General features: G+C 37.9%; 1 protein-coding gene and 1 long non-coding RNA gene across 9 annotated transcripts in view; one reads left to right on the top strand and one right to left on the bottom strand.

Moving 5' to 3' along the window:
- Nucleotides 1–25359, bottom strand: part of NSMAF (neutral sphingomyelinase activation associated factor) — a 37524-nt gene extending 12165 nt beyond the window's left edge. Inside the window, exons 1-19 of one of the 8 annotated variants that reach the window (XR_009967570.1) lie at nt 25064–25355; nt 13911–14000; nt 13735–13813; nt 13578–13645; nt 13461–13497; nt 11795–11845; nt 9340–9411; nt 8921–8968; nt 8775–8827; nt 8183–8312; nt 7149–7220; nt 6201–6309; nt 4765–4941; nt 3944–4023; nt 2122–2212; nt 1970–2033; nt 1794–1845; nt 655–775; nt 227–358 (exon numbers count right to left, since the gene is read on the bottom strand). Coding sequence is in view for 7 of the 8 variants with exons in the window: in XM_062633328.1 (XP_062489312.1) it covers nt 227–358; nt 655–775; nt 1794–1845; nt 1970–2033; nt 2122–2212; nt 3944–4023; nt 4765–4941; nt 6201–6309; nt 7149–7220; nt 8183–8312; nt 8775–8827; nt 8921–8968; nt 9340–9411; nt 11795–11845; nt 13461–13497; nt 13578–13645; nt 13735–13813; nt 13911–14000; nt 25064–25116 (1579 nt within the window). In the remaining variant the exon portion in view is untranslated. Of the gene's footprint in view, nt 1–226; nt 359–654; nt 776–918; nt 940–1793; nt 1846–1969; nt 2034–2121; nt 2213–3943; nt 4024–4764; nt 4942–6200; nt 6310–7148; nt 7221–8182; nt 8313–8774; nt 8828–8920; nt 8969–9339; nt 9412–11794; nt 11846–13460; nt 13498–13577; nt 13646–13734; nt 13814–13910; nt 14001–25063 lie in introns of those variants that run through there. The other 7 variants (XM_062633328.1, XM_062633327.1, XM_062633330.1 and 4 more) reach the window with 7 other exon arrangements.
- On the top strand, nt 24962–26584 carry LOC134171274 (uncharacterized). Its single transcript, XR_009967571.1, has 2 exons — nt 24962–25133; nt 26171–26584. It is a non-coding gene; the product is annotated as an uncharacterized LOC134171274 (long non-coding RNA).
- The last annotated feature ends 582 nt before the right edge of the window (nt 26585–27166 follow it).

The raw sequence follows: 27166 nt of genomic DNA, 5'->3' as shown, positions 1-27166 counted from the left end.
TGTCATCTTAAGTACATCTTCAAAGATGCAAATCACCATGAAAGCAATAGATTTTACTAGATAAGACATTATTTCAGTAACAAAGAACTGCATTTCCTTCAAGGATCAAACATTCAAAGGATAGTTGTGAATGCTTAAAACAAATCAGACACTAGAAACACTGTTATTTACCATTCCTACCTAATTAAAGCACCTTTTATTTTTTTTTTATAAAGTATATATTTACCATTGTGAGCTGCAACTGCTTCAGTTCCTTTCTGTTTGTAGCCGAATATTATGTCAATCCATTCATGAAGATGTTCTGATACATACTGACTTTCTAAAGCCTCTCGACTCTTCCGAAGAAAGTCATCAGGACCTGGCAAGAGAAAGAGAAAAGTTAATTGAAGGAGAAGATACACCACCCAGTGCTGGTATCCACCTCTGTTTCTCTTCGTTCTTGAGAAAGCAAGCAACCAAAAAAACCCCAACACCCCCCACCAAACCTCAAAATTGCTTTAAAAATTAAACATAACTATTAATTATGTCAATGTTTTGAAGGAAAAATTCCTTCAGAAGAAAATAGAACAGGCATTTCTGAGAGAAGAACTGACATCCCAGGAATCCAGATCATCTTGAATTAATATTCAAACTTCTTGTATTATGAATTATTACCTGATGCCCAAGGGGGAAGCTCTACATCATCAACCATCTTTCCACCCTGCCTTTTTCCCAAGTCCAGCTTCAAACTGTTTACTAGAAAACTAGAATCATTTTCATAAAATTCTGGAATCAACTGAAAAAAAAAAAATAAAAGGAAGTTTTGAGATTAGCTGGGATTTCATCACTTTAGTAGAATACTAAAAAAAACCCTAAACACTTAAATAACTTAATAACTTAATAAAATAACTAATAACTTAAATAAAAACTAAAAGTTACCAAGGTTTATATGCCAAGCCCTAAAGTTGGGTAGTAATTTTTCCAGGCTTTATCCTCTGTCAGTAAAGCAAGTCTGAAAGTTTCCCCCCATTATCCTTCCAACTACTAGGCAATTTTCGGAGCTAAATTCAGAGCGGCATAAGTATTTTTAACATGTAATATGTGACACATGAATCCATAATATGTAAGAATATCTTCAGAACTCTCATTGCATAGCCATCAGTTGAGAATCAAGGCAAAAATACAGAAAACGAGAATGACAAAAGTTTCAGAGGTTAAGCCAATAATTTAAAGACCACAATAGCTAACCATTAACTGTAGACTTTTTTTTTTTAAGAATCACTATATTAAACTCCTTTATCAAAGGAACCTTATTTAACAGCACCCACTATCTGACAGTTAATCGTTCTCAACATATTACACAAGCTATAGTCTACAAGGCTCAAAACCCAAAAACTTCTGTAGTTTAACCTTTCCAGATGTACTGTTGTAATACAGCCAAATCCTTACAGGACTCCAGCAGACAATACATAAAATTGCATCTTTTCAGCCTTAATCCACTCTGGTAATTCTCATTTATTCCAGTAACATTCGCAATGACAGTTCTGTTAAATTAAAAGCCACAAAGCAGACACAGACAAGCAATTATGGAATTCAATAGAAGGAAGAAGTTTAAAATGTTAAAGGATTCAGAAAATGCAGTCAACTGGCTTACCACACACACACCTAAACCCCACAAAAAAACAGAACAAAAAAACCCAACCAAACATACCTCATCCCCAACCCAAAACTCTCAAATCAACAGGAGACCGCTAAGAACAGAAAGCTTAGCAGCGATTATCAAGAAGGACTAGAACAATTTTCCAGTCAATTACCTCTTTGAAGTCTGTTGCACCATCCAAACAGTTTTTCCAGGTCTCTGCAAGGCTACATAACACATAACAATCACACATTTGTTAACCCCCCCCCCCCCCAGTTTTTAAAGCTTTGCACTCTCTTAATGCATATTCGAGAACAAACCCAAGCTCCTTATAGACAAATGTAAACAAACCTATTGAACGTTCTGTCAGCATGATCAAATTTTCCATTCTGCAGACAGAGCATATATTCTGGAGCTAAGGAGAAAGAAAAGGCCATCAGCTTATTCCAAACCTTGTCCACTTTGGAGGTAACTGCTCAGAGAGAACATAAAAACTGTCTTACCAACTCTAACGAGATAAAACAAAACATATCCTGGGGATGAGTAATGGCTCCCATACATGAACTTAGGCTCTGGCATTTCCTGATAACGTGTCTGCAACATATGAAGAAAAAGAGAGGTCTGTTTAAAATCAGCACTCCTGCTTTCCTTCAATACTGAATATAAACACACTTTTTTTTTAAAGACAGAGATTAGGACCACCCTCTTTTTCTTCTTTAAACGATGAAACAAACTATGTTCTAATAAACATGCAGCCGTAATCAGATCAGTAAATCTACAAGGCAAGAAATTCTTTGCAACTTTGAATCCAGAATTACCAGGTTTTAATCTTTTTTCCTCTCTCATATGTAACTGCAGTGACTCAACTTCAAAGGAGTGCAAACAAGCGCTTCCTTTTTTATCTTTCATACGAAGTGTAAAGAGAGTACAGAAGAATGTACTGACTTAATTCAACCTGGAAGATTCCCTCCTATCTGAAGCTCCTATGTGTTATTCCCAAAACCTATCATAATCTAAATAAAATTACTTTTACTGCAGTAAGCATGAGGCAGCTAACAGCTTAAATAAACAGTCATATCTTAGAAAGAAAACATTGTTTACCATGACTGAAAACATAATATTGATCATGTTCTTTCCTTCTACAATCTTAGGAAGCCCTATTACTTTGAAACATTTAATCCTTTTTGTCAATATAATGCAGTTAGTCTGGCAACATTTTTTTCTAATGCCTAAGAACTAATAAAGGTTCCAGAGCATTAAATATATTTATGTTCTTTAAATGACTGTGGAATAATTACTAAATATAAATTACTAAATAATTAACTTACATTCTGTAAATGATTTTGGAATAATTAACTTGCAGTAAGAGACAATTTTATGCAAAGAATAAAAAGCCAAGAAACGGCGTACCTTCTAAGTCTGTAACTATCTGTTTAACTATTTATGAAAAGAAAGCCTGCCTACTTTGAGAAGTGGAAAAAGACTGTGCATTACTATCTGCATGTGGAAATTCCAGGCTGGTGCTCTGATCTCCATGAATCCAGATTTCCTCCATTTGAAGTACTCTCCCACAAATTCAGCATTTTTCTTAAATGGAGGTACTTAAGATTTCTGTAACTTTGTCCTGTTTAATTCTAATACATATTTTACGTTACACATTTAAATCTGTTAGTCTTCAGGTTTTTTTTCCTTGGGGGTGTTGGTCAATGAGAAACTGAACATGAGCCAGCTTCAGTGTGTGCTCGCAGCCCAGAAACCAACTGCGTGCTGGGCTGCGTCAAAAGGAGCATGACCAGCAGGTTGAAGGAGGTGATCCTGCCCCTCTACCCTCCTCTTGTGAGACCTCACTTGGAGTATTGTGTGCAGTTCTGGTGTCCTCAACATAAAAAGGACATGGAACTGTTGGAGAAGGTAGGGGGGTCAGAACTAGATGATCTTATGGTCCTTTCCAACCCTAACTATTCTATGATTCTATATGTTTGCAGCACCTCAGTGCCTGCCATATAAATGTAAACACAACAATTAAATGGATTTGGGGATTTTATTTTAAAAGTGAGGTAAAAGCATTTAAAAGCATATACGTACGAAACAGTAGTAAGAGAGAGAAAACAGATTAAAGTAATTTTAAATTAATACTGACAAAATCAGTACTGATGAAACTAAGCTGAAAAATAAATGTGGTATGTTTATAAGTAAGTTTGCTCAGATAAGGTTTATAGTTAGTGTTAGATATCTACATAATTCCCTTTTGTGATAAAGGTCCTTTTATTAACAACATGTATAAGGCAAAAAAAGTGCAGCACATAAAAGCCAAGATATACATACCAATAGTCTATCCAGCCTTTCCTTATTCAGGGCACCAATTGGCTTACTAAGGTCACGGAATGTTTCAGGTTTTGTCAGATCTAAAAAAAAAACCAGTTAGACTCTATGTATTCTACTAGACAGGAATATAATCAATATTTAAAACAAAAGAAAAAAACAAACCAAAACAAAACCCAAACCCAATACAAACCTCCCCAATAATTTTCTCTGTTTCATTACTGCAAAAGAATCATCTTACTGTAAATGGCTATTCATTTCTTCTTCCAGGTAAATATAATCTTGCTTAAGAACGAGTAGCTACATGTACGTGACAGCTACTGCAACTAGCATCACCTAGTCAATACAGGTCCCACTAGCTGAGGCACAAAACCAGCTGTTATTGTCTTCTTCCTATGTGTTCACTATTCTGTCAGGTTACAGAAATTACACCAAATTATGAGATTGAAGTGTTTGAGCGGGTGCTCATAGCATGAGATTCCCCTACTCTACTCCATGTATAGGGACACAATTCTCAAAAGGGCAAGCTTCCAATACAAATTGCACTAAGACCCTTAATCAAGAAGCCTAATTTAGGCACAAGCCTTGTTAGCCTCTTCCTTTCAACTTATGATGCTAAGAATTGTAAAAGAACACCTGGATTCTACACATGTCAGTGCGTCCAACTTGTTCCACAAAAAGCCATTTTACTGCACAACATCCAAGATCACTAATGCCAAGTTCATTCTGATGTAACTTGAACTTTATGCAGTGTAAACACCCTCCTCCCCAAAACATTTCACATTGGGCAGGATACACTAACATGCCTTTTTGTATCCACATACCTAATACTGAACTAGAGTAGTCTGCTATTATCCAGGGAAATACAGGATACTGAGAGAGATCATTGCAGCTTCTATCAGCCAGGTTGTTGAGATGAAGAAGATACTGGTAATTTGATATATGTCCTCGCTGCCATTGCAACATATAACTTTCAGCTGTATGCTCTGTAATGTGATTTTCTAAAACAAAAGAAAACATTTAGAGTTTTGAGGTTTGGAGTTTCATCCCCAAATTATACCATGATTAGTATTATGCAATATAAAAAATTAAGGTCAGAGGTGCTTAAAAGAACAAGTCAGAATTAAATGGCAACTTCATGTTTCAAAAACTACCATACTTTATACATTTTTAATATGATCTATTCAAACAGAACTAAGCTACATCATCATCATCACCATCTTCACCTGCAGCTTGAAATTTCACCTCTGAAAGTTATCCAGAAAATGAAGTTTGAAGCAGGGTAACAGCATGCAGTTAATTCAATAACAAAAAATCGTGTCAGAATCTACTTCCTTTTAAAAGGAAAATCTAAAAGATTTAAAATGATTCTCAGAGGAAGCAATCATTTCTTTGTGGACTTTCCACTTTGCTTTGTAAAGTGGGGAAAATGTCAATGGATATTTATGCAAATTCAATAAAACATAACTGAGTTCTGGTACAACAACAAAATAGTATGAGATTTAAACACTTTCAATACTGGCAGTAAACATGAGTTGCAATGTTTATTTGTAGTCAGATTTCTTTTTCTCCTTGTTTTTCTAGGAACCATGCAAGCCTGTTAGCTTCTGTTCATGATCTGCAAAAGATACGCATCACTTTCTTGGAATTAATGCATACAAGATTTAATAAAAATGAGAAATTAACTGGTTCAGAATGGTAACTTTCATCAACCACTTCTAAGACTGGGGAAAGTTCAGATATTTATGTGTGCACTGGGTATCCAGCTGTTACAAGAACTTTCTTAACAGGATTTTTACTTGGACTTTAGCAGGTGCCAGGGGTATCCATCCAAAAGGCAGTCTGTATTCTTTCAGCAAAACACAATTTAGCCGAGTGGATCTTATTTACCCCTTACTTTGAAGATAAACTGTTTTGTGTTGGTTTTTTTTGGGGAGCGAGGGTGATAGGGAGGCTGGTGGTGGTGTTGGAGTGGGGTTAGGGGGAGGTGTTCAATGAGTGCATATCAAATTACAAATCAAAAGAATTAGTTTCACTTTAATAATGCTGTCTTACCTTTCATACTCAGCTCTTCAAACACAAACAGAATATATGCAACTTCACAATATTTATTCTGAACTTTGCTGCTTCTTCTAAAAAATGTTCAGGGCTAATACATGTTTGTTCTTCTCATTCTTCCCACATAACAACAGAGCAAAGCCCAGACAAATTTCCCCACACAAGGTACTACAAACTACATTAATAAATAAATACTGCAAACCTATATATGTTGCAATAAGGAAATAGAGCTCATCTCGATCTTGATAGTTGTAGAATTTCAAGTAGATGTCAGAACACAGATCATTTTCTGTGCAAAATACTTCAAGTCCCTTAAAGTTAAAGGGAGGGAAAAAGTAAATGAGAGCAATTACTGACAAGCTGTAATATTCATTTTTTTTTTTCAACAGAATATTCCAGTAGCTAGCATCTAAAGCTTAAGTCTCTAAACTGCATGACAATTTTGCTCACAAAGTTTAACATTTTGATCTTTCCTATTTCCAATCATAAAAGCATTCAGTTTACAGCCAGTTGAGCAAATAGCTTTATAGCTGTCCATAGATTGGCTCTGTCTGGACTGATTAATCACAGGCAATATCATAAGTGAATGGAGTGAGACAGAGTAAAATGTCTATTTATCTTAAACGTGTTTTGAGACAAAAATTTTGTTTAAGACTGAAAGTACAAACACTGAAAGCATACAACTGAGGTCACACTGCAGCACTCTCATTACTCCTCAGTCATGTACAGGGGGACTCATCACTCCACATTACTCTCATCTAAACCGGCGATCAAACTCCCTCCATGAATCAAACCTGAGAGAAAATACACCATGAGAGTAATTCATTCCATCCGATGATAGGTGTTTGAAATAAATGGAATGAATCACTCCCTGGAGATACTCCCTTCTACCTTCCCCTATACTGACTGCTTATGAAAGACATTTTTCATCCTTGACAGGTTTCACTCTTCCTGCTTTCAACCTTTTGACAACACAGGGAACTAAAACACTTAAAAGCCAGAAAGGATCTTCTGAGTCCTGTTCACTTTTTAATCCAGAGTTTTTAAAAACGCATAGCTTTTAACTAATGATGCACATAGTTTCAGCTGGTCATTTTAAGAAACAATATATACAGCAAGATATTAAAATGAGAGTAATATTTGAGCTTACCAGTGGCATTAGCCCATGCCTTCTTTTATAGATGCGATGCACATTTTGCAGTGTTATTTGTACTACTGGTTTCTGTGGGGAACAAGGGAGGGGGAAGAAAAGATGGAGATATTCTAGAAGGTTTATGTTCTTCTACATTATTCAAGAGAAATTTCATATTGACTGGAGAGGTTAGAGATACTAGAAATATGAAAACAATATCCATCCATATCATTTTAGCAGTGGAACAGTGGTTCTAAACAGTTATACTAAAAAGAGAAAGCTTGTCTTTGCTGTTGATTCTTGTATGAGTAGCAAAGCAGTTTAAGAACAAAGAACGAGCAATGTATTATCAGCCGAGTCTGTCACCAGTTATAATAATCATGCAAGAGAAAGGAGCAGAACACAATAAACTGTGCTAAGAATAAGGAAGCCACTGAGCTGCGGGGCAAACTGTTTGCCAATGGTGTCACCTGGTGGACAGAAATTGAATGGCATTTTGTCATCAGCTGTGAAATACAATTTTCCTTGTGTGCGTACAAATATCAGTGGCCTGCTAAGACTAACGCTGCTTTTTCTGTGAGAAGGTTCCAAAGCAGTAATATCTGCAACATGCATTCAGTTTTCCTCTAGAGAAAAAAAAATACTAGTTTAATATAAAACCTAGCTAAGATCTTCCAATATGAAATAAATGTATATAAAGCTCTTACTAGGTAGGAATTGCATCACAGAGTAAAATTAAGCAATTTATCTCAAATGAAGTGTTACAAAAAGTGATCTTTAAAAATATCAATAGGGAACGAGCAAAGGACATTTTGTGCTTTGTCAGGAGGAGGTCAACTTTAAGCAAATCAGTACAGAATAAAGCCTCAGAACCAGAGATATGCTTGAATGCAACACAGCAGCAGAGATCAAGGAGCTTGATTATAAATGAAAACAGAGTCTTGGAGATGTGCTCAATGTGCATTTAAAAGGAATAATACAGATAATGAAAACTGTCCACTAGAGGAGCAGTGTGCTCATACCATATGCAAGACCATCTATGAGGCACTTACAGGATATCCATTAAGAGGCTGGAAGTACAAGTTAGCATCAGTAACACACACATGCCCTGGATTAGTCACCAGTGGTGTCACCATTTCTGCTTTACATTCCATATGCAGCGTTTCAGAAATGCTTTGAAATCTACAAGTGAAGAAAAGGAGTAAGTTTACCTCCAGTTCTTACTTAGGTATAGCTACCCTTAAATTCTTCAGAAAGGGGACTTCACTAACCCTATTTTAGACACAAAGTTCTTTGTCGAGACCTCTACTTTAAGAGGTACTCCAGAAAGTTGCCACATTCTCCACCAGCCTCAGAGCAGCAAACCAGTTGACTGTTTTATACAGAGCTTTATTTGGCGTTTACTGATGCCTGATTTGCAACAAATTCATAAACAGAATGGTTTGGAGACAAAGTAATAAGTTCATCTTCGCAACACAGAATTTCCCATTCTCTGTTCCAGATAGTTCAGAATACAAGAGAACACAACTCTCTGAATTAGAGAGCTTATGCTGCCCCAAAGAAGAAGATATTAAGTACTGATGCAGCAAACTAATCAACCAACAAGAGGAATAATTTCCCAGTACAAAGTAATTAGAAAGATACCTGTTTTTATCAAACGAAGTTCTAGCCAAGCGCGATTGCAATATGGCAGTTATCTAATGTGGAAGGGGAAAAAAAAAAGTCTAAGATTCATATGCACTCAGAATTTCATTATTAAACAGTGGTATCAGGAATAAGCAGATATTTACCATGGCAGCTTGATCTCCCATCTTATCTAGACAAGAAGCCCTGTAAAGCTGAAGAAAAATAAGCTGTAAGTGAAACAGCACAGAGATGTCCTACACAGCTCAGAAGCCAAGAGAAACTAAGGGGGCTTTGAGCATTCTTGGTGTCAGAGTACTAAAAGAGCTATTATTATTTGTTTTTAAAGTAGGACATGCTTGTTCATTGCTACTGTCATTCTATTACTTTGTCTGTATACTGCCATCCTGCGTAGTGGAAGTTAATACAAGTAGCTTACAACAGCTGTCAGAACTAGATGCTGTGTTCAACTACTACATTTCAAAAATAGATTCACCAAGCTTTCACCTTGAGAATAAAGAAAGCTCTCCATTAAATATTAAAAGACAAAAAAAAAGCTGTAATAAAGTGTTTAGTAACCACACACCTGATGCAGAGTTTGCACAACGTCTCCTAGCTTTCCAGCAACATCCAGTTGGAATAAGTGCTCTGTTCTACCCTAAAACCAAAAGTACATTTACCACAAATGAGTTTAAAATAAAGCTCAGTTAAAAAAAAATAAAATTAAAACTAAAAGCAAAATACTCTAAAACCTGGTCAAAGTACGCTATCAAAGGTTGCAGTATACCTGAAACATTCCAAAGGCAGATGTTAAACCTGATTTTTTTTTTTTTGTTACAACTGTATCTTCCCTGTGATAAGCTCTTTGTGCAGTATTTAGTCTGTTATTTAATACAATGCAACATAACAGCTTTGAAGTGAACAGATAAATGTAGTGTAAACATCAGTAAATGTAGAACTAGTATCTGCTCTATTTTAATACCAAGTAAACACATGTAAATATAGAACTAGTAAATAACATGTTACATTAAGCCAGGTACTGTATATCTTTTAGACAAAAGATACTAGACCATCAAATCTTTAAAGACTAGGCTATAAAAGTTATCGTTCTCCTCTACATAAATAGTTTTGAGCTGAAAAGATCCCAAATCCAATTACAACCTGTTGTGACTACTCACTAATAAAAACCTCACTAACACAGCACCCAGTATATGTGGCATACTCATTTTTCCCCTGTGAAGTTTTTCCAGCTTTCTTAAATGTTGTTTCATAACACGTATTTCTGGTTTTGACTGTAATATATTAAAAGTATGTGCACTGATCAATGAATCAATAGATCTCTTACACATAACTCATATTTAGCAAAGGTGGTGAGATCCCTTGGTGACCCCTGAATGTAGTAGAAGACTGTATCAACACATTTCTGGGGGGTTTTGTAATTTCTCAGGCTAACCAAAAAAAAAAAAAAACAAACAAAACCAAAACCAAAAATTTATAAGTAAGACTACATCAAGACATTGGTCAGGGGATATGATGGGATTAATTTAAAATTGAAGAAAAAAAGACACGAAAATCTAGACGATCTTCAGTATAATGTATGATCTAGCTGAACTGACAGAAACCCAAGAAAAAAGCCTGCTTCAGGAAGCAAATAGAGATGGAGTAAAGGGAGTCATGAAATTCAGTAGCAACCTAGATGAAACGCTTTTAACATTTCACCCAGAGCACCATTTTCTGTCATCATGGAAAGCATGACTCTCAGAAAACCCAGTGGATGGTCTACAAGGATTGCTTACAGCCAACAATGTAAAAGCTTTTGTGAGTGGTTCTCTGTAGCTCTCCAGTCATACGCAAAGACAATAGCTCAGTATTTTGTAATTGATCTGAAACAACCAATGCATGACATGGAAGATAAAATGTACTACCGAATCTCAGCACTCAGTGACATATCCAGAACTGGCAACAATTCAAACAGAAATTAATTGTCAGCAACAGAGAAAAAAAAAATATCTGAAATTACTGAAGGCAAACTTTTGTGAAGTAAATCGTAATGGTTTACTGTCAGGAATGTTTTAGGTATGCCTGAATCTGACTTAGAGGAAAATAATGTGAAAAGTTTTCAGAACAGCCCTTTTGACTCTTTTCTTTTTCACTTTGTTGGCACCATGATATTTGTATACTTAATAAATCTTGCACATGGAGGCAAAACAGAAAATAGAAGGACTAGAAGAGAAAATGTTCAAAACATGAAGAATTAATGGCATAAAGCAAGCAAAGAAACAAAAACATTTAAAAATCCTAGCTTAGAGACAGATCTAATCACAAAACCAATCTAAAGCAGTTGCTGAAAGAGCAGAGATCATCCATTGCCTCTTTGTTGTTCATTACAGTAAAGCAAATTTATGGATTCCATCACACTTGATATTTTTTACTTGAACAAGTAAGAGAGAAACACAATTCTGTGTGTTTCAATTCTTGGGCAAATATGGCGTTTAATGACCCTGCGTTTTCATTTTGTGTTTGTGTGTTAAGACATCGCATACTCCAGCTGGAAAACCCTTACTTCTATGCCTTACAGCATCCAAGCTCAGAATCAGAGCAGAGCCACCCCCATCAGCAGAATGCAACCAGAAGCAAGCTCTGATTTCTGCTGTGAGCAGCTTCATCTGCCATTTCTTTCAACTGTGAAGCACCCAGATGGGAAATCAATTAGCAATCTCTCATCTCGGGTGTAAGCAAAACTGAGAAGCCATCATTTATCCAGGATGCAGCATCCACTGAATACTAGCAGCCAGCTCTGACTGTTGAGCCCAGAGCTGCACATCAAGGCAAGTAGCAAGTGTAAAGTCTGCACTCCAAGAAATATCACAAACCCATTGAAGAAGAATTCGAACACTTGTTTTATCAATATGCGCAATTACCTTTTTTAAAAGCTTTGTTGTTATATTCCTCAAATGATAATTATCTTACTTTCAGAAATGAGAACATAAATTCTTGCAAAACATTAGTTTGCTGAGAATAGGAAAAAAAAGTATACTCACTCTTACTGTTTTATAGGGTGCAATGATGTTTCTTTCTTTAATGAGAAAAACCTGGAAGAGTAAGAAATGTCACAGTTTCAGCCCTTAAAAAATAATAACATCAGAAGTACTGACAAATGCAAAGCTAGGAATGCTGCTTAAGCAAGCAAACACTGGGTTTCAGTATCTTGCTTTAGCTACCCCAGAGAAACTGCAGAGAACCAACGAAAATTATAGAATCATAGAATAATTAGGGTTGGAAAGGACCTTAAGATCATCTAGTTACGATCATCTTGTTAAGATCATCTAGTTTATGGCAGTTAACTGCAAAGGGGCAAGTGTCCAATTTAGTTGAGGCTTACTTACTTACACAGAATCATAGAATGCTTAGGGTTGGAAAGCACATTAAGATCATCTAGTTCCAACCCCCCTACTATGAGCAGGGACACCTCACACTAGACAATGTCACCTAAGGCTCTGTCCAGCCTAGCCCTGAAAGCTGCCAGGGATGGAGCATTTACCACTTCTCTGGCAAACCTGTTCCAGTGCCTCACCACCCTCACAGTGAAGAACTTCTTTGTATATAACCTGCACTTCCCCTGTTCTAGTTTAAACACATTACCCCTTGTCCTGTCACTACAGTCCCTGCTGAAGAGTCCCTCTCCGGTATCCTTGTAGGCCCCCTTCAGACACTGGAAGGCTGCTATGAGGTCTTCCGCAGCCTTCTCTTCTCCAGGCTGAACAGCCCTAAGTTTCTTAGGGTGTCTTCATATGGGAAATACCTTCTCTACATATACTCAATACACAAAAAAATGGCAACACAAGAAACCTTGGCTACACAATATTCTTCACAGAAGCAGATTCAAGATGAAATTAAATATACTGAATACTTTAACATGGTCCACAAACTTCTCCAGTATAGATAATATTAAATGCTTGAGTTCATTTTTGACTGCAGCAGTGCTTAACTAAGCAAAGCTATCAATTTTAGATATTGCTAAAGACAGATTTTACAAAGATGCTAGAATATTTAAAAGGATATTTCCCATCTTATCTCTGTTCTTTCCTGAAAGGAAAACATGAACGTTTTTTGGAAACTTGTATAGCTTTGGAACACCTATCAGCTGCAATTTATCAAAGTTTGAAGTATATTCCCTTGGTTAACTATGAACATATCCAAATTGATGTCAACTTATGATTGAAGCTTCAACCCAGTATTTCAGGACAGCTACCAAAAATTATTTTGTGGACATACAGCGCAGTCCAATGTTTCCACAAAGCTGAAATGCAAGGATCAAGATGGCCTTGCCATTACCACTACACGCTGCAGGAAGTAAAAGAAAGCAATATAGCAAGACCAAAGATGATTAATAACCAGTTTTATTTCAGTCTATTCTCCTTTTTCATTCAATTCTAAAATTGCCCTAAGCACCATTATAAAATGCACAGTGTGAAAAGTTCACTTTATCAAATTAATGACTTAATAAAGTCATTAACAGTTGAATATTCCCAGTATCAACAGCTTCGCATTAATGCTAAATTTTTGACACTAATTAGTTTTGTTTCCAGTTAACCCCCCACCCTAAGACTCCAGCTTTGAGAAAGACACCAGCTTTGATAAAGACACCATTAAAGAATATAACCTTGCTCATTTATATATCAAGAATCTGTTATATGCAGTTCTTACCTGATTACATACAACAGAAATCCCTCCAGATGAATCCCTAAAATGTAAAAAAGATAATTGAAGTGATGGCCATTTCAGCTTTAAAAGGAGTTAAATATGTAACTCAAATTCACGTACCGTGTGAAAGGGTTCTTTGCTTCACTATCTTCTGGGGCTTTTATACTAATGCAGTCTCTCAGTGGTATCTGCAGCAAGTTATAAAAATACATACCTCTTAAAAGCTTTATAAAGAGAATATTAAATTACCAAGAAATTGTAAATTCACATTGCTTACCTTTATAATAGGTTGGATATTGTCATCAGGTTCAAAAATTATTGACTTTGAACAGATTTTTAGAGACCCTCTGAATTTTCTAAAAGGAATAATAAAAAAGAAAGTAGTTGTGTATGTGTTAGAGATCCACAAGACTAAAACAACTCTAGTAAATGAATGTATTAAGAGTTTTGTACCTTTCCTCTCTGCAACCTTTATTTTTAATATGATTAGCTGTGTGCTGTTCAAAGTAATATTCTTCCAGGTTAAGAAGAAGGAGTGAAAACCTACAAATAAATAAAAAATATTTATTCAAAAAGAAAACACTGTAACAGTTACAGTTCTTAAGAAATTCTATAAAGTGTTTGGGAAGTCTTCACCAATTTCTGTGCTGTGCCACATCCCCCCCAAAATGAATTAACTTTTTAAAAGAACAAACCCATATGGAAAATTTGTATATGCATGAGGAAGACTGACTGATGCTCTTCCAACATATATAAAGTTAGGTATTTGATTCTGTTCATATGTCTTAGGTGGGAACTGCCCTAACACAGCCAGGCTTTCCACCCATTAAACATTAGTTTAGGCCCGATCAGCATATGCCTGTCAAAGTATGCAATAACACAAAAGGAGAGGCAGGAACTAACTGCTTGGAATGGAGGAGATCAGACCTTTTTAAAGCAAAGCCAAATTACATTGGCTGAGCCACCCAATGGATACCCTCTGAGGAAACAATACCTTTCTCTGTAACCACATTTCTGCATTTCCTCTGTACCAGTGCGTCTTCAACCCCACGGGAAGATTAAGTTTATGGACTAATCCAATAGACAAGAAACTTCAATAACAACAAATAATAACAATAAAACCTCTGAAATCTTCTGAAGTATTTAACTGCAGGATCATAGTAAGGAGGAGGTAAATGCATGGTAGGAGGTAAATGCAAATAGGCTAGTTTAGATACAACATGAAACTGTTCTCTAACAACTTGACTTAAACTGCTGTAAGTGATTAAAACACACCAACAATACTAACAGGGCGAACACAGGGTCACCTACGTTTTCAGCTGTGGGGAGTGCAGTGTGTATTGGCACAAAAGGAGGAGCAGAAACATCTATCACTTCAGTTGGAAGCACACCATCTTGTTTGTGTGCAGCGGTGGCATGATCAGCAGAAGTTCTTAGCATTTACTCACATCCACTCTTTGAGCTTTTTGTACTGTGTTCATGATGTGCTCCACAAGAAATGCCCGTGACAGTGCTAATAAACATCAAATGTCCCCAGAGCAGTAGTCAAACAGCAGTAAAGGTGTCAAAAGTTCACAAAATGAACTGTATGTACTTAATAGCCTGCTTGTTAAGAAAGCATATTTCATAATTAAAAAAAAAAACAGTTATTGGAAAACACATCTTGTTCAACTAAGATTTGTGTTGTGACTGTTATATTAGACAGAATACAACAATAAAGGTTTACTGTAAATACAAGTAACAGTGGGTCAACATACTCAAAACTGCATGTGTCCAAGACACTCTGTACTAATGCTCTGCTGCTTTTTCAAAATGGCATTGTCTTTACCTCTTCTTTCTTGAAAACAGGTATTTTACGATGCCATTAAGAAACAAATGATGTTATAACGTTACAAAACATATGAGTTAGAACAATATATGCCATACAAAACTTCAGAAAATTCACCACGCATCTCAGTCTCTTCAGCCTCTACCCCAGTTGCTGTTATTGTAAGGTTCTTGAGCATCTCCAGTTTCCACTAGGGTTATAGGGGCTATGCCTTCACGTATCCTTTCTCAAAAGACTTAACTTCAGTTGCCTTCTATTTCTCCCCAAAGTCTGTTCTTCAAAATTCCTGCCACCTATGAAAGCATGTCTTATAAACAGGTGTAAACGGAATTTCTAAGTTTCTGAGGCCTTGGGGCTTTTGAAGGGGCCAAATTGTTCTTTTCATATTTATTTTGCTCACTCACCTTCAGGAAGCTAAAACAGGAGGTAGAAACAGTCTACAAGGTAAGGGGGAAGAGGAGTATGAAACCATACCATGTTCCACACATTTACCATAAAATCCCATTTTTCAACACGTCACACAGTTGAAATTGTCTGGGATAAACTTAAAATTTTAGTGATTTTGCAAACTCGGATCCAGCAAATACTATCCATTTTGATTGAAAGTTATTTAATAAAGCTATGTTAGGATATGTAAAGAGAAATACATCATCAGAATGCTTTTCTTTCTAGTATAAGTGTATACAATCAGCTTATTAGCCACAAGCCAAAATATTTAAATAAAAAAAGGTTAGCAACAAAGGTAATATACAAATTTATTTGAAATATATATATGTATTTTGATATATGTAGCCTATATTGTAAATATACTATACACTATGGTATATTTATATATATAAATATATATGAAAGATATATAAATATTAATATATATATTCTTCTACTCTCTTTTATCAGGGAACAGACACTATTGACATAGGGAACAATCAGCTTCACAGCAATGACTTTCATGGGCACCCAATTTTCGTTCCAAGGAAACTGGTAACTTCCAAGGCAACGCCTGGTCAACAGAACTGATTTCTGAAGTTCTTCATTCTTGGTCTCTTTCCTTTGTCTCCACCCATTCTTTTGACAAACTCCCTACATTTTTATAGTCTTTCTAAATCCACAAGTTGGCAGCACTGTTAGTTAACAGACTTCCCTTTTAAGTGTTTGGTAAATGCAAGAACCCATCTATTCAAGATAAGCCATGTGTTTAGATCAAAACATTGCCTCTGTTATTCACAGTAACTACAACATGATTACATAAGCCAGAATACATAAAGCTAGGGCTCTTTTTCAAAGTTTTCAGGATAACCAACCCCCATAAACTACTGTATCTTTATATTCAACACATTATCCACCAATTCACCTTCCCAAAAGCAGAAGCTGTGAGCTATTGGGAAGGATCTGAGGTACACTTTACCTGGCATACTCCTTACGCCTGCTGAATCAGATGCTTTCATGAAAAACACAACACAAGCTACACACAAAAACTCAAAATAAGCTCTTCACATAGGCTAACTAGGTACTGTGGGAAATGACAGGTTTCTTCCCTTTTAAATACAGTATTTAATAGCAGCATCCAGTTTACCCTTTTGCTATTAGACTGTGTCTTTCCCATATGACTACTACAGTATCCAGTTAAAGCTCCTTGCTGGAGACCAGCGACCTCCTGTGCCCTAATCTCATGATCACTTTCTGATCTCTGCTTTGCCATCTTGAGAAAGGGTTGTATTGCTGGCAGCTGTTAAGCACTTTCTCCAAAAACTGTATGTCATGTAGGTCAAGTACATTTTCCACATTTTATCTTCACCCCGCCACGTTCTCCACAGAGCCTTCCAGGTGGTCCTGCAGTCTCTTACAAGCATTTCTGTGCTTACTGCTACTCTCCTACTTGCAAGTCCATTTACTCTAACCACACTTTCCTATATTTTCAGGCTGATGAGTCACTTCTGCAGGCAGAGCCTGACATCAAATCTCCACAAGTACAATCACCTACCTCTACTCTTCTCAAGCACCCATTCCAATGATCCCGTCACAAAAACTTCACTTTTCAAAAATCCACCTTTCTTGGCCATAAAGTATCATATCCCTCAACCCACACAATTTGAAATGTCTGTTTCTTCACCAGGACAAAAGTATGCATTACCAAAGATATCATTAGTTAAGGAGAAATACTGCTATACTTTTTCCTGGAGTCCAACTGTTTGCATACACATACCAAGTCTACCTTTAACTCTTTTTCATGATACTGCCAGTGTGTTACAGCTCCTTGGAGCTTTTCACATCTCCTTTTCTCTTGCTGTTCTCTTTTGAAGCTCATGAGAATACTCCCTCTTACCTTCACTTCTACAAATATGTTTTCAAGTTCTAGTTATGATACCAGAAGTGGAACAAAAACTTTCAGACTTGCATCTCAACTACTGGCTAGCAAAGATAGACAAGTTCAAGTCACTGCTAATTGTGAACTTTGGAGATTATGAAGCATGATCTCTGGAATAACCTTCTAGAATCTCTCAATTCATCTCAGTCCTTACTGCTTAAGTATTTAAATTTCATTTGTCTGTGTTAATGATCCACAGAGTTGTTAAAAAAAGAAGTAGAGTTTCATCAGATGTTACTAGAATACAGACAGTGCTTCTTATCTTCACAGAACAGACTTCTTCCATGTAAATAAATACAGCCATTGATAGCTATTGTATCAACAGGGTCCCTCTTGAGAACCATCACTACACAGGACGGTACTTCAGGAGGTTTAACAAGTGTTTACAGACAGCAAGAGAACAGATCAGTCTCCGGTATGTTGCATGAGCAGGCAAACACTGTGTTGTGAAGGCCTGAAAAACTAGGAAATCAATCACAATAACTATACAATTAAAGAAGTGGGGCTCTTCGGCATACAACTAAGCAGTTGGACCTCAGGCTGTCTTCCAAAAAGCTTAGATAAGGTATTCCAAAGACACCTGTGATATCAAGATGACTGTCATACGAAATTTATATACTATCAACCGCTCTGTAGTTCTGCAACAGGAATCTGTATGCACACTTAATGTGGATCTAAAAGAGTAATTGAATTCTTATGCACATGACAGAAAGGAAAAACCCTACAAAATCAAAACCAACCAGAAAACCAACATATAACAGTAGGAGGGGAATGCATGATACCCTATATGAGAAACTGATTAAATCTGTAAGAGTTGAGAACCGTATGTTGGTTTTCAGCCACTGAAGAGCTGCAGCGTTCCCTGTGCTGAGTAATTAACAGCACATATTGTAAACCTATGACTTCCACACTGCCCTGGAAAAACAGCCTGGATCACAAAGCCAATGTCAAATCAAGTAAGACCAAGCAAGTCTGTTCCCAGTCTACCCTTTCTTGCCTTTAAGTCTGACCCCAGGACACAGACCCCAGCCCCCCCTTAACCTCAGCAATTAGGTAGGTAAACTGGTCTTCCAATGAGAATGACTGGACAACTTCAATAATGTAATTGTCCCCTTCTCTCCCTCCCCCAAATAAACCCCATATCTATCTATAAAAGCAAACCATAAGTATTAAGTGGGAAATATAAAAAAATACTATCATATATAAAATGAAAAAGATTTTTTTTTTTTTTGTCCGTTTAAATTATAAGCAAGAGCTAGAAACAGAACTGGTTTTGTCGTTTGATTTGGTTTTTTGTTTTTGTTTTTTTTCAGATACTACCACAAACAGTTGTGGGTTTAAGAAAACTCAAAGGAATCTTCGACATTTGCCTACTATTCTGAAACTTTGTATTACTACAACACAAATATCATTTTGTCAATTCTGATACCAAATATCAGAAACTACTGTTTCAGGCAAATATAAGAGATCGAGTTTGAGATATTTTTCTTATCATCAGCAAGTGATTAATTTTAATCTATTTTCAAAATGTGTAACCCAGCATACTTGAAAATTCCCAAGTATAAATAATTTAATCAGTGTTTATTAAAAATCTACTTAGAGAAGGATCATGCTATATCTTCTTTTGGAAAGCAACTCAAGTATCTGTTGACACAAAATCCTTTAAAATAAGCAATAAAGCTCACACCTTAATGTGTATTACAGGATATTTTTATGCTGGTCTCCTAATAAAGACGTATTTCACAGGTTTATGTTCACATATTTTGTGGTCTTAATGGCTCACAACAGACTGAAGTTAATAAGCTGCATCATGTCTTCAGGGCTCATTTACCCTTTTCTCTTGCATATTGAGCTTGACATTTTAGACTATTTTAAAAAAAATATTATTTTGACAATGAAAATAAAAGACAAATTAGACAAGATTTTCAAATAAAGCTCAAACCACACGGAAGTACCTATAAAGGGCAAGAGTCTGAAAGATGCTTAATGCCTTATAATATAGCTTCTTAACAGTCTGGTCTTCATCCTCAAAGTCTCTTCAACAGCAAACAAGCTTTCAGAAAATATCTAAGAAGATTGTATTTTCTTAATACATGTGAAAATTGGAATTTAAGGGGCTGTTGGGGGGGAAGTGTGAGGTGGAAAGGGTAGCCTCACTGGTCCAACCTAGCCCACCAAACTGTAATACCTCAGAAAACTACTTATACTTGAGGAGCCCATCCACTTCTGACTGGAAAACCTACCACATTAGCAAATAGATCAGAACGCAAGCTTCTTTTCAGAGCTGTGGAGTCCCCCCAGGACAGTTCTGCACAGATTTAGTAACATCAGGCCATGGAAGCAAACAAGAAGTACCGAAGATGGTACAACATGAAGGGGTCAGAAACAAGAACAAGGCGGCCAGCTCTGCTGTCAGAGACACAGAAAGAGGCAGTTTCACTTTCCAGGATGAAATGAATCGGTAATCACCCCTGCCACCAGGGCAAAACCCTGACCTTTACAGTGAGTGGAAGGGAACTTAGGCTGTTACATCTCAGGTGTAATTCAAACCCTGTATTCAAAATCAACAGCAGCAGCAGCAGTTTTGGGGGGGATGGGGGTGTGTGTGAAGAAGAACACAGAATAGTTAGGGTTGGAAAGGACCTTAACATCATCTAGTTCCAGCACCCCTGCCACAGACAGGATCACCACACACTACACTGTGTCACTCAAGACTCTGTCCAGAGTGTCCACGCCTTGAACACTGCCAGGAATGGAGCATTCACAACTTCCTTGGGCAACCTGTTCCAGTGCCTCACCACCTTCACAGTAAATCCTTGCTTTCTCCACCAATACAGTTCAACATGCTAGGTAAGGGAACATTTTCTATTATAACAATTCATACAGCAAACAACTTTAAAGAACATAAAGAGCTTCCCAAGCCTGAAACATAAGGAAGACTGTTCAGTCACTGTTGTGTCTGTCTGTCTAGGGATGTATGCTGGGGGGGGGCAGGAGGGAAGGCAGTGGATAATCAGTATAATGTTGTCACACAGACCTCCACACCCTCCTCCGGATAATTTTAATGAAGGCTTTAACAGATTTTATGTTGAAATATCTTCAATTCCCACCCAGTGTTAGACGTATACAGAACCCGGCAGAGTACAGTTAATTAATCCTTTAATAGTGTATGACAGAGCTGTTTGAGCTCAAGAGGTAAGCAAGCACCTACACTTAAGGGGAGAGGTAAATTAAAGCATGCTAATGTATTTTTGCTTAAAGACTAGTTTCAGATTCCTGTATGTATTGTCCCAGAAAAATTATACTAAGGAGATCTGAAAAATTTATATGGAAGTGGTATGGAATGTATTTTCTTGTGAACTGAATTGGTATTGGTTTGAGAAGCAGCTTCAGGGGAAGACAAAAAAAAAGGGAGCCCCGTACCTTGCCAAGAAAATAAGAGAACTTAATATACAGTGCTATGGAATGTATTTTCTTGTGAACTGAATTGGTATTGGTTTGAGAAGCAGCTTCAGGGGAAGACAAAAAAAAAGGGAGCCCCGTACCTTGCCAAGAAAATAAGAGAACTTAATATACAGCAGCAGAAAGATTGGTAAATGAACAAAGCACTGAAGAACTCTGGTTGCTCTCTTCTAAATACAAAATTGAAAATTACTTGTTTATTTTTGCCTTTTTTCAAAAAGCTCCCATATAATTGCCACTTAGAAAAGAGCTGATGAATACGAGTCAAGAACACACCCAAGACATTCAGGAAAACTAGGCACAACACTAAGTAGCAGAAAAACATCTGCAAAACTTCACCTCCAATGATGTCATTCCCTACATCCAAATGGATTTCCAAATGGATTTCCAAATGGAAATCCAAATAGTACCCAAACATTCCTAGCATTGTTCAGAGTATGCAACAAACAGAATCACACTTTACAAACTACACCCTGAGGTTTACAAGTCCTGCCAAGATGCCATAAGAATATCCTCCAAATAAAGACTGCATTGTATCAGGCTTAAGTCTACTTGAGAATTTTACTGTTACTTTGCTTGATGTGCCTGTCCATCTATACTCCAGTTTGAAAAGATCTCATCTAAGATCCAACAACATGGTGGAAGGGACATAAAACAACAAAATAAAACCTCCAAGAAACCCACATTTGATATACCAATGTCACTCAACAACTGCATCACTGGACTTGTTCAAACTGGAAACAGGAATGAATATGCATTAACCAGTGTCTTGGCAAAATCCTGTTTATACCATTCAGAGAAGGTACCCCACAGATCCCGCTTTAAATTTTCACCATTTCCATCACTTCAGGGAAGTGCATGCTGGAAATGTACTTGGACACAAGATGTCAAGTGACTGATCCAACACACCTTGCACAGTCACTGGACAAGATATGGGAAGTACAATCCTGATAACGGAAGGACATTGCCAAGGACAAAAAGCATGCTACCCCAATCCACCAGCAGCCCACAGCTGTATAAAACCAGTTCTCAAATTAAACCTCTTTCTAATGAAAGCAAAGTATCTACAGACAAGCTGTAGGACTCATTTGCTGACATTTGAATAAAAGCCTTCATTATGTGTATTTTGTCCCAAGAGATTAAGATAAGGGCACAGATTTCCCAAAAAATACCCAAATGCTGAAGCAACCATCATGTAAAAGAGCCATCCAAGGGCCTACATGTGCTGCCAGTTGGTTGCTTCGTGTGAGTGATGTTCCCAGCAGAAGAGAAAAACCGCTCAAACAGGAAGCCAATCAACATGCAAGACAAAACAGCAGAACTGTTATAAAGAGTCTCTGTACCAATGCCATGTTTGGGCAAACCACCAACAGAACCAAGAACTCAGTTATAAAGAGAGCAACAACCTTCTGAGCCAAACAGCACAACAGTCAATTTCAAGTTTTGCAACTACAATTATTTGTAAAAAAGAATTCCTGTTAATGAACGCTAAATATTTTAGATATTAAATAAATTGGGTAAGTGCGCATACACCCTTACACAAAGGGTCATATCTTAGCTTTCTTTACTCTGAATACCTGGGCAAAAACAGCGATAAACACAGATGAAACAGATACATGATATGGGTGAATTTGAAGGCAAAATTCCTGCCAGAATAAACCCTGCTCAGTAGAGAGATGGATTTATTTAATCAAATGTAAAGTAAAACCTGCTCCTTGTTATCAGTGTGCACACACAGGACATTTCAGTGGTTTCTTATTTTCTTCTAGAAAACTGCTCATAGAAAAGCAGGCTTATGTAACCAGGTATTAATGCAGTTCAACTGATTAGTTAAGAGGAAGTAATTTTTTCAGATCACTTAAAACCAATCTGATCTTGCTTCCCCCATAAAGCAACTGCATAAGATGATTAACCTTTTGCCTACTAAGTTTCATGGTACTCTTAGCCAGAACTTTTACAGCTTGTATTTTTGTAGTAGCAGCAACAAACCAACCAACCAACCACATCAGAAATGCAGTTGCCACAAAGCTTCAAAAAGTCTTCGTCATCTCACTAGGAAGTACCTACACCAAGATTACATAAATCATGAGAAGCTATGAAGCAGGAGTTGGTGTCTGTAACAGTTACCCAGTAAGCAAAAAGAAAAGCTCTCTGAGGCTACCCAATCAATTAAGTGATAAAAAGCTGGGTGGGTTTTTTTTGTTGTTGTTGTTGTTTTTTGCTGTTGTTTTAAGCGGAACTATGAGGAAAAATTTGATACTTCTCATTTGCTACTTCAGAGCGCAAAATCTTTTAAATCACTTAATTGTTTTCAAGGTAACCCAATTCAGAGAAGCATAGGAAGACAAGGACGGTGAAATACCTCATATAAGGTACAAAATATATAGAAAATTACTTTTATTTTACACAGATATTAATTGTTCATCAAGTGGAAGAAACAGAAATGACACTGCAGATACTTAGACAAAAACCTATCAGTGCAAATGAGAACAAGACTTTCATGAAGTGCTTATATTACAAACTCAAATAAGATTATGCTAAAATGCTTCCAACAATGAGCAAAGAAAAACATTTCTCATTAGAGACTTTCAATAACTGCATATCAGTAATGCTGATGCATGTTGATATGTTGGGGTTGTTTTCAGGGCTTTTTAGAAAAGACTTAGTTCCCACTTGAGTTCTTTGTGACAAGTCTGATGAGTTTTGGCTTTTTCTCAGCTTCTCAATAAAAAAGGAGACTATTTACATTAAATCCTTAACACAGCTAATATAGTCATTCTCACTTTCTATATACTTTTTATATTTCAAAATTAAAAACTGTTCACTTTTCTTTCTGCACAGGAAGTTTGTCCATTCTCCATGCAGCCCTTCATACACAACTGAAACCACAGCAGCCCGTCAATGTCTGTACTCCAACAATACTTCAAGAGTTACAGTAGCTTCGCAGGCTGAATAGCTATGAATCAGAAATTATAGTGACAAAGTGAGCCAAGCTCTTTGTCATGTGCTTTTCTCACCAACAATAAACAGTACTGTGTGACCAGCAAACCTGCAGCAGGAATTTGCACAGGGCTTGTACAGTAACAAGTCTCTCTTGTCCTGTGCCTGCTGGCTTCCTGGTACCTGCAATGGGAGCCAGCTGGGGAGTCTTGGTCCCTCCAGAAAAGACACCTGTGTCCCTCCACTGCCTGACCCAGGCTGACCTATCACTCTCACCTCAAAGATTTCCCAACATGGCAATACTACCACAGGAAAAGGTTTTGAAACTTCATGACAAACCAGATATAGATAAGCCACATCAAAGAAACCTGGACACTACCTAAAAATAAGAGAGTTGATTCAGGATATACTAGGGCACGCGTGAGAAGCCTTTGTTGTACGTTCAGCTAGCCACAGGAGCGTAAAATACAGACTAGAGTCAGAAAGCAGGAATGGACTATTGAATTCAACACTTTAAAGAGCCAGCACAGAGTCTATAATTTAAGGGCTAACGATACGCTGATTATAATGTTCAGGAAAAAAAAAAACAAATAAACTGCACCCATAGTAAAGCAGAGCTCCAACTCCATGCCACGAACACAACTGACAATAAACAAATAAACAGAAACCTACAAACGCTATTTTCATGCGATTTATGAAAGGCGATCAGCATTCGTATTTCCCCAGGTCTATTCTACGGCCTATCCGAGCCCTAACTCTCGGGAATCATTAGCCAGCTGGTTCACACAGTAACAACACCGTCAGCAACACGCCGTGCACAGCCGCTGACCCCCGGCGCTGCGCTGCAACCAGCGGACCAGAGCCTCTGGTGGCAGTCCTGCCGGCCGCAGCGCTCCGCCGGGCCCGGGCCCCCGCCCCCCGGGTCTCCCTAAGCGGTGAGGGAGACGGCGGCGTCCCCACCCCCTGCCCCTGCCGCGAGGCCAAGGCCGAGTCGGGGACAGGGCAGCTCACCTCTCCTTGGAGTAGAGCTCCCGCTCCAGCCGCCGCTTGCGGATGAAAGCCATGGAGCCGCGCGGCCGAGGTATCACCGCCACAGTAGGCTAGGCTAGGCTAGGCTAGGCCAGGCCAGGCTAGGCCGAGCCAGGCCGGACCGCGCCTCGCCTCGCCTCAGGGAGGCGGGGAGATGGGGTGGCCCGCGGCCGCAGGCAGGCAGCCGGTCTGGCGGGCCCGGCCGGGGGCGCCCGCCCCGTTTATACGAGGGGGGGAAGGTGGCACAGGCTGCTGGGGAAGGGAAGCTAGTCGGCGCCGAACACTTTGCGCCCTCGCCCGGGCTGCGGCGTCTCTGCGGCCCTTTGGGGCCTCCGGGAGAGGCTGGGGAAGGGCCGGGGATGCCGGGGTGCCTCAGCGGGTCTTGGCGAGGGGACCCACCTCCCACGGGAACGCGGCTGCCCAACCACACTCCATCCGTCTCTTTCCTTAAGGCTTCTGTCGGTTTATTTTTACTGTGGCTGGCACGGAGATGTCATCCGTGTCCGCGGCTCATGACAGCGGAGACTGAGCACGGAAATGCGGCCCTCCTGTAATGCCCCGGCCGAGAGCCGGCGTCGTGTGCTCACGGAGGGAAGCGCACACTTCAGTGCATCGCGGAAGACGCGTTTATTGCGTTTTCATTGCGTTTGAATAAAAATCGTAAATATAATGCTATTTCAGTGAGATTCCCTCAGCCCATAATGCGTGTGGCAGAGGTGAAGTTCTGCCAGGTTTTTAAAACCTCTGAGGGAGGCTGAGGTAAATAAAATCCATTAGTTTGTATCGCTGCCGTTGTATTTGAACAATTTATAATGTGTTTACTGGTTGTATTGTGAGGTAGGAAAATACTGCTATTTGCATTTTATAAGTAAAAATTATTCACAGAGGAGGTGCAATTTTTCACATAGGAATAAAAAGAAATACAGGCTTGTTGGCCTCAATTGATTGCCTGATCTAATCTCTGTACTAAAACTGAGTTGAGTGTTATGTCGATCAGTGTAACTCTGAACACTTCAACTTGTGGATCCATAAACGTGAATTTGAGAAGTGTTGTATGTACTGACAAGAGTTTTGCTGATTGTCTTCCAGGGACCTCTTAGGAGTAGTTCACAGAATCTAAGGGCGTGAGAGATCAGTTTGGAAAACAGTGATATCCTCAAGAACTATTTGTCTAATTGATTTGTAAAAGCACTGATTTGGAAGAAATCTGCAACACTTGCATGCAGCTTGTACAAATGTCTAACAACATTTATGAATATGTACATGTCCAGTATCCAACCTGAATTTTGTTTGCTGTGTACCTTGTTGTCATACTCTCAGTGGAAATTGACCCTATTTGTTAAGCTGTTCACATTTTTTAATAAATGTGTGTGTAAATATATATCTATTTATACAATTATTTATATGCGCAGATGTGCATATCATCTTCTCCTAAACGAAACAATTCTGTTCACTTTCCTCATAGACTGCACTCATAATAAATGATTTATTCTAACAGCTTTACTCTGGCTTCTTTTCAGTATGACTTTTGTTTTTATCTCAAGGCCCCTTATGGCAGTCCATAATTACTGCACCAACTAGAGTGCAGTAGTTACGTCCCATGTATTGCACATGAGAGGAACATCTGTGAATACATCCCAGAAATAACTTGCTTTTCTTCCTATGACAGAAACTTGTTCTCAGAACTTTTTCTAACATACTGCCACCTAGTTCTCTACAATTTATGTCATATGTTTAAGTTCTCAGTATAATATTTTTGCCTTAGCCTTGATAATTTCATCCCAAATTTAGACATTTATCCAAGTTATGAAACTGGTTTTGAAATCTGATTCTGTCTTCTAGCTCCTAGGTTGGTGAAAACCAGATTTTTTTTATATTTTATTTTATATACATATATCAATATTCTGTTGCCTCTTACAGATCACTAATGGAAATAATGAATAGAACTGAAATGACTAACAGAACCTATGGGTTCTCACTGCAAATGCTCTCCAGGTTTGATTTCTGCAAGCAGCATGGCAATTGTTAGTGGATTAATGAAAACTACATTTCCATGCTTTTTGTTTTAACGGAATTGTCATGAGA

The sequence above is a fragment of the Pezoporus occidentalis genome, unplaced genomic scaffold (assembly GCF_034315485.1).
Source record: "Pezoporus occidentalis ecotype Australia unplaced genomic scaffold, CSIRO_AGI_Poc_V1 ctg4, whole genome shotgun sequence".
Classification (NCBI taxonomy): domain Eukaryota; kingdom Metazoa; phylum Chordata; class Aves; order Psittaciformes; family Psittacidae; genus Pezoporus; species Pezoporus occidentalis.
Note: the sequence above shows the minus strand (reverse complement) of the source record. Positions and strands in the feature narration are given on the sequence as shown.